General features: G+C 33.6%; 1 protein-coding gene across 1 annotated transcript; it reads left to right on the forward strand.

Annotated features, from left to right (window-relative positions):
* Positions 1–1,546: 1,546 nt before the first annotated feature.
* Positions 1,547–3,179, forward strand: LOC145056834 (transcription factor TCP15-like). The gene has a single exon (XM_079004589.1). It carries the CDS (start codon positions 1,763–1,765, stop codon positions 2,939–2,941), a length of 1,179 nt encoding a protein of 392 aa, XP_078860715.1. The 5' UTR covers positions 1,547–1,762; the 3' UTR covers positions 2,942–3,179.
* Positions 3,180–8,855: the final 5,676 nt, after the last annotated feature.

Here is an 8,855-nt window from a genome sequence, read left to right on the forward strand (position 1 = left end):
CGTCCGCACAACATATATATATATATATATATATATATATATATATATATATATATATATATATATATATATATCTAGCAATATAACGTTTATATAAACGTAAATACGAGATGTGTATGTATTCTTCCCAAAAAAACATAAAAAGCTTAAAATGGGTCGTAAAACTCACCCTTGAAGTGTATGGAGTTTTCGTTGACGAGATTGAGTGTCGTTTTACATTTTCTGACTTTTAAATAGAAAGCTTTTTTGAACGTACCGACACCATCGGCTTGTAGATCTAATCATCGGGAACCCTTAAAAGTATTTTTAGCAGCTGGTTGAGTTACAAAAAATGTTGCTGAAAACCGATCGGAGCTCCGTCGTTGACGAAATGCATGAGTTGTCGGTGGCAGTTGATCTTAGCTAGTCACACGGATGAGGAAGTTGTCCGTCAATGAGCAACTACGTCGTAACTGGTAGCAGCAACATGTGGCTGCGAGGGAGGTGCACATTGGAGGGAACGACAAGGATGGGTTGCACCGGTGGCTGTGTCCCTTTGCCGGTAGCCAAAATTTCACGGAGAGAGTGAGATGACTGAGAGTAGAGAGAGAGGGAGAGGGAGAGTGAGATGTAGAATTTTATTTAGATTTACTTTCTATTTATAGATGGAGAGATGAGGTGGGTGCCTCTCTCCAAGTGACATGTGTCACCTCAATATGCATGCCCAAAATTCGATTTCGTCCAGACTTTTTGAGTATGATTGTCGATTCTACCAAATGTGCTGATTCCGAAAGCGTAATTGAAATTACCAAATATACTATGTTAAAAACATGTTCAAAGTTCTGGTTCTTATATTTTTATAGTTTTCTCGTTACGACAATTTTAACGAAAGTGTTATAGTTTCATGTTAAACACATTTCAAATACGAAATCAAATATTAACATATTGTCTGAGTTCAAAAACATGCTCGAAAACACATAACAAAATGTGTATCTATCCAAATGAAACGATAAGGTGTTCGTTTCCAGGAAAATCGGCCTATCGCGATTCGTATATTTTTTGTATTCCTACTTGATGCTACTTCTTTAACTGTATGTATACATTTGTGTGTGTCTATACATGTATTTTTGTATGTATGTGGGTGCGTTCTCGCTCAAAGTGATTAATTTTAATTAACGTTAATTGTCTACATTATATATTCACTACAATAATGGTACGAGAAAAATATAGAACATTGTTCTTTGCATTAAATTAAATGGGTTATAAATAAATCTTGTTAAAGGAAAGGTGTACGTATTAGAGTTAGCTGTCGACCAAGACGACCAAGACGACCAAGAGAGATTTATTTGAAGTTGAGGTACCATGTTGGGTAATTTTTAAGTGATGGTAGACTGGGAGTAACGTGTAATTTGGCACACTTATGTTACGAACTTTGAATTTCACCTTCGTTTTATTATTATTATTTTCTTTTAGCTTTTTAAAGCTCACCCATATAATTCTCATTCATTATCTTTGCGCTCTCTCTCTCTCTCTCTCTCTCTCTCTCTCTCTCTCTCTCTCTCTCTCTCTCTCTCTCTCTCTCTCTCTCTCTCTCTCTCTCTCTCTCTCACAGCTGCAAACATCAAGTGCAAAGAAACTCAGCTCCATTTGAGAATCAGAAAGAGACGGGAAGACCCATACAAGTGAAGAAAGATCAAGAAGACTAATAAAGAGAGGGCGTGTGTTTTTTCCAGGTTTATGTGTGTGAATCGGTATGTGTGTTTATATTTGATCACCTGTGGTCATGGATGGTAGTACATATGATCATTTCCACCACAGACCTAACTTTCCCTTCCAACTACTTGAAAAGAAAGACGACGAAGTTTGTTCCTCCTCCGCCACTGATGCATACCCATCACTTGCAAGCGCCACCGACACTAATAAGAATAACCTAAATCCTATGGTTCGATCCAACGCCTCCACTCTCCTAACCTCAACCGCCGCCGCTACCTCATCCACAGAGCTTTCAAAGAAACAACTCCCTAAGAGAACTTCAACCAAAGATCGACATACAAAGGTTGACGGCCGTGGCCGTCGCATCCGTATGCCAGCGCTTTGCGCCGCCAGGGTTTTTCAACTTACTCGGGAACTAGGACACAAGTCTGACGGAGAAACCGTCGAGTGGCTACTTCAACAAGCCGAGCCCGCTGTCATAGCAGCGACCGGCACAGGCACCATTCCGGCGAACTTCACTTCACTCAATATTTCCCTCCGAAGCTCCGGGTCCAGTATGTCGGTTCCTTCTCAGCTCCGATCCACTTATTTCAACCCTAATTTTACTCTCCCACAAAGAAGAAATCTTTTTCCGGGAATTGGGCCGGATAGTCCATCGTCAAACCTTTTGAATTTTGGGTCCTCGACGATTCTAAATCAGATTATACAAGCAAAAGAAGAATTACGAGATAATTCAGTGGAGTTATCAGAGTCGCCGGAGGAGGGTATGGGAAGGAAGCGTAGACAGCCCACGGAGCAGGATTTATCGTCGCTCCACCAGCAACATATGGGAAATTATCTACTTCAGTCAAACTCCGGAGCTATGGCGGCTAGTCACACATCAATACCTACAAATTTTTGGATGGTCGCTAATTCTAACCAACAGCAAGCCATGGGTGGCGACCCTGTATGGACTTTTCCAAACGTCAATAACAGCACCTTATACAGAGGCACCGTTTCTAGTGGGCTGCATTTCATGAACTTTCCAACGCCAGTGGCGCTTTTGCCAAGTCAGCAACCGGGGATTAGCAGTGGCAGTGGTGGTGTAGTCGGAGGTGGTTACAGTGAAGGACAACTGAACATGCTTGCTGGGTTAAACCCATACCGGCCTATATACGGTCACGGGGCATCTGAACAGCAACAGAGTGGCTCTCATGACGGAGGCCGTGGTGGAGATGATCGGCATGACACGACCAGCCACCACTCGTAGCTGACTCCCGCCACCGGTGGTTAATATTGCGTTAGATGTTTGATATGTAAACACTAAACACACGTGAGCTTTGATTTGTTCCTCAATTTTGGAAATTTAATTTTTGGTGATTTTTTTAATTTCATTTTGTGTGACAAAAATTATAAACGTATCAGGATTTTGATGAAGGAGGTTGAGAAAGACATTGGTATCACAATGTGTATTATCACGGTATTATATTATTTATTTATTAAGCATATACTCATTTATTATATGAGTTTATTTAATAGAAAAAGTAAATACAAAATTGTAAACATTTTGAATTTATTAAAAAGTGAGAAAATATTTAATTATAAAAATTAAAGTGTTTTTTTTATTTAAACAAATAAATTAGATAAATAAATAAAAAAATTAATGAATCTTTAATTTAGTAATTATGAAATTAGAAGGAAACTTCATTAATAAAATTGATATGCATTTATTATTGAATTTAAATACCATTTAGAATTTAATAAAATGAAAAAACCATAAAATGACATTTGGAATAAAAATTAATTTAAAATAACTACAAAATTAAATATGACAAAATAAATAGATAAAAATATGGCATATATATTTATTTTCATTTTGTTATTATGTTTTTAAAATGACAAACTAACTAATCTATTTTTAAATAACAACATATGTCTTCATTAAAACTTGAACTTATGATCACTCCTTACCTCTATGTCTCCACCTATGGTATTATATTATTAAGAGGAATAAGTTACACAAATGGTCCCTATGGTTTCGGGTAATTTGCACGTTTGGTCTCTAACTTATTTTTTAACTCAGAAGGTCCATACAGTTTGTTTTTGTTGGACTTATTCTCTGTCTTACCTAAAAAGATTACTTTGTCATTGATTTTTTAATTTATTTAAATAAAGTGGATAGGTAAGAGAATGTAATGTGAAGTGGATGTAAGGTTGGGTGTGTTCATTTAAATAAATTAAAATATCAAGGGCAAAATAGTCATTTTAGGTAAGACATGGACCAAACGCGCAACAAAACAAACTGTATGGACCTTCTGAATTAAAAAAATAAGTTAGGGACTAAACATGCAAATTACCCCAAACCATAGGTATCATTCGTGTAATTTACTCTATTAAGAGTAGATATTTTTAAAGAAAAGAAATTGCACTTCTCCTCCGATCTTTAATTTTGTGGTCCTTATATTTAGACTTCGTTACAATTTTGGTCCATCTACAATATGAAATTAATAATATTCCCTTTTCAACTTTCTTTTTTCAAGTTCTTTAATGATTTGTAATTAAAACATAAGAAATAAAAACTAACCCCTATCCTTTAGCTAACCGTTCCTGTCTCCTACCCAGTACATTGTCACCATCTCCACTACCACAACCCACCTTCTATCACCACCACCCACAACCAATGTTGGGGGTTCTTAGAAATAGTCTAGAATTATACACTCAATTTCTTGCAGAAACCTCCAATATGTATTTTTCTCCTCTCTATCTAGAGAGAGATGGCGATGATGGTTATTAGATACAACAATGGTCTTCTATACACTATATTTCTCTATACACATCTCCTTGCCATACAACCAACAATAAACTACGTAACGATCTTCTTCTCGACACAATAGTTTTTATGGAAATTGAAAATATATAACATTTTCATCGCATTTTTTCTCACCACCTGCAAATATACCAAAAACCAATCGGTTGAAGCGGAAACTATGAAATAATGTTGATTTATAAGAATCATATATTTCACTAGGACACCTAATACTACTAATAGTGTAAAATAACACAACATAATGATCATAATTGTATTCAAGTTGCATAACTATAAAAATTAAGTATAAACTATAAAAAAATATTGAAATAAAACAATGAAACATGAAAGAACTATTTTAGCATGATTAAGTATATATGAGTTGCAAAACAAATATTAAAACAGCACAAGATAGAATACGTAAGAAGCTAAAGTAAACACTTCACATTGAAATGTAGATTACAATGAAGCCAAACTAATCAATGATATAAGGTTCTAGATTTGAAATAGAAACTAATCTAAACAAAATTTATAAATATTGAATAGAAAGTCCAATCATGGATTTAAGTCTATGTAAACTAATAATTCTTTATAAAAAAAGACCCCAAGCCAATGGAATCAGATACACAAACTATAATATATGTTGGTGTTTAAGTTATCTTTGTTTTTCCCACATAGAAGATGGCTTGGAAGTTTTTTAATCATATAATATTTTTTTCTCCTTTTATTATTAATATGGGCTAAATGCAAAAGGTTATAAGTATGGTTCTATGAGTTAATATTATAATTGTTAATCTTTGTGAGCAAGAGCGTTATCTATAGATCTATACAAGTTGACACCCCCACTTATGGTTGCTAATTACAACCATGACGGTCAAGTCAGATTGGGTGATAATTGTCTATCATTTATGACGTCCAATGAAGCATTAGGCGGGGAATTTCGATCTAATCAAGAGCTCAGTTAATGTTCAAGTCACAATGGGTGGTAATTGCCTATCATTTAACAAGACCATATCAGTATGTTAGGATTTAATGACCCTAAATCAAATAAAGAAAATAATTTCAATTAAGTTGGGATTTAATGACCCAAATCAAGTTTAACAAACCAATTCAATTAAGTTGGGATTTAATTACCTAAATCAAGTTTAACAAACAATTTCAAATAAGTTGAGATTTAATTACCCAAATCAAGTTTAAGGGTTTATGATCCACAAATCAAATTTACAAAACACCCAACAACCTTAAACTAACATTTTTTTAGTTAAGAATAAATCAAAGGTCAACTTAGTACATAAATGGTATACGCAAATAATAACATTAACTTTATGCATCATGCAACTATCAAAAACCCAAGTTTCTCTCAGGAAGTCCAGTCTGTAACATCCCAAATTTCAAACCAAAATTTTCATTTTTCCGTTATAAATCAAACCTTTTAAAACCATGTTTCATAAAAAAAATAAAAAAATAAAATAAAATAAAAACTCAAATACCAAAAGGTTCATATCATAATAAACCAGTAAAATGTATTAAAAATGTGGAAGCTAATATAACATAAATAAACGCTCCAAACAAGTATTAAGACACTACAAACATGAAACAACACAACATAATGATCATAATTGTATTCAAGTTGCATAACTATAAAAACTGTGTATAATATATGAAAAAATATTAAAATAAAATAGTGGAACATGAAAGTACTATTTAGGCATGATTAATTATATTTGAGTTTGCAAAACACTTATTGAAACAGAACAAGATAGAATATGTAAGAAGCTAAAGTAAAGACTTCACATTGAAACGTAGATTTACAATGAAGCCCAAACTAATCATGGATATAAGGTTCCAACTTTCAAATAGAATATAATACAGACAAAATTCACAAATATTGAATAGAACTTAAATACGAAAGCCTAATCAGGGCTTTAAATCTATCTAAACTAATGATTCTTTACCAAAATGACCCCCAAGCCAATGTAATTAGATACATAAACTATTTGTATATGTTGGTGTTTAGGCAAGCTTTGTTTGTCCCATATAGAAGAGAACTTGAGCGTTTTTTAATCATATAAGACTTTCTCCACTCTTATTATTAATATGGGCTAGATGCATAAGGTTATAAGTATGGTTATATAAGTTTAAGTTGGTTTTATAGTGATATAAATGAAAGTCATAGTAAATGTAATTTGGAGAGCTTGCATACAAAGAACGTCTAAATCTAAATTTGTATGACGAAATTATGATTTTTTTGAAATTCTGGTACAACTATGTGTGACACAGAAATCGAAATTATAATCGGTTGAGTGTTAGACAAAACAATGTAAACGAGAGTTGAAAATATCATAACTATGAATCCAACGATATAAAGACATTCGAGAACAGACTTCGTATGAAGGACTTATGATATTTGCACGGATGTTAATAGTGTGCTCCAGAAAAATATGAATTTAAAACAGATTGAGAATTAGCTTCTGGAATCTTAAGGAAAGTTGTAGTACTCGGAAATACCTATGTGTGGATATAAAGAATGTTGAAAATGGAACTCATATGCGAAAGATATGATTTTTTTGAAAATATTAGAATTTACCCTTGTGGGGTGACGTGGCCTAATAAAGGAGCGCCATGTGGAAGAGACGGTAGCCGCATTCTCTAGCCGACATGATGATGTGTCATAAACGTGGTCTAATAGTAGCATGAAACGTGTCAGGCCAAGATTCAAAGACCTAGCTTTGTCACCTAAGCACGACACGCCCTTGTCAGATGCATGACGTGCTTCTTCCCTATAAATAGAGGTCAGATGTGCCTCATTTCTCACAACATTCTACTCAAATCTCTCTCTAAAAATCTCTCCCAAGCCCATGGGATCCTACTTTTGACTCTCGAGCATTTTAGCAAGGTGTTGCAGTGATAGAAAGCCCGAAAGAAGAAAGTGTTCGGAGTTGAAGTTCTGCCTACGAACTTCCTGACTTTTTGCTAGAAATTTTTGTAACTTAAGGTTCACTTATTGTGATTTAAGTGTAACTTATATTTATATTTATAGCCATTATTATGAATTTATAAATAATATTTATCAGTGATTCCAAGTCATAATACTAATTAATCTACTTACGGGAGTGATGTCTATGCCAGATCTAGTGAGGTGTTTAAAGTGAATTTTTCAAACATATATATATATATATATATATATATATATATATATATATATATATATATACCAAACAGATCCTACCTCCAATATGATCTTACCTAGTTGTTCCTTATTTGATAGAGCTTGGAGTATTTCTTGGGATTATTAAAGAATCCATAAATAAATTATAAGCTTATAAATATGAACGAATACTGAAGCATAGTAATATTAGTATTTTGGATGATTAAAGGGATAAACTGAGGTATTAGCCAAGGAGATAGCTTTCCCAACAATCTTCCACCCCAATTAGGTGAGTGCATAGTTACTTTCATGAACATGATTTAATACATGTATTAATAAAAAGTATTAAATATGTTTTGAAAGTTTATATGTGAATTATATGCTTATTGAATGGAATATGTGTTAGATGTATATTAGATGATATACGTTGTGTGAACCAGAGATGGTTCTATATGTGATAAGATGTATATATGATAATAATAATAAATGTATTATTATTGAGAAGATAAAATACCTCATACTCTGTATTATATATACATACTAAATTAAGATAGTGTTTCCTAAACAGAGTTGGTATTGGAAGTTGATTATAAGAATTGTAGTCTTGCCTAGTGATGACATAAGACGTATAAAGGATGCTTAGTTTCGTGTTAAGTTGAAAAAGTGTTAGTTGTACCCCATACTATAAAGATATTACATAAGCTGGAAATTGATGTTGGTGGATGATTATGAGTATTATAAAATGCCAAATGAGATGCTTAATTAAGTTAATTCTAGATATTGGGTACAATCTTATTAAGGTTATGCATGAGATAGGAATGGAGAGTTGAATTGTGTTCGATGATAATGATCGGTGGGCTACATCTTACGTATAGGAGTGTTATATTTGTATTTCCATTCCAAAAACTATGTTCGATGACATTGATGAACGACGGGGTACGTTTCACATACATAAATGTTATATTAGTATTTCCCCTCCTTTTTCTTTTGATGAGATGTGTGAGTTATCGTTTCCTTTTACGAAGTGATCGGATCGTGTGTCAACGTTTCCATTTTAAGAAGTGATCAGACAAGCTCTGTGGGTTGAATTTTAGACTACCAGATAGGATGTGTTTATCAGACCACTGCTTGGTATGTATGAGTCGTCTTTTAGACTACCAGGAAGGGTACGTCTGAGGGTAGAACTTCGTTCAATAATACTTGGGATGAGACCACTGTTATTTATGTCTA

This window comes from Lactuca serriola, chromosome 1, assembly GCF_051521515.1.
Source record: "Lactuca serriola cultivar US96UC23 chromosome 1, Lser_US96UC23_V15, whole genome shotgun sequence".
Lineage (NCBI taxonomy): Eukaryota > Viridiplantae > Streptophyta > Magnoliopsida > Asterales > Asteraceae > Lactuca > Lactuca serriola.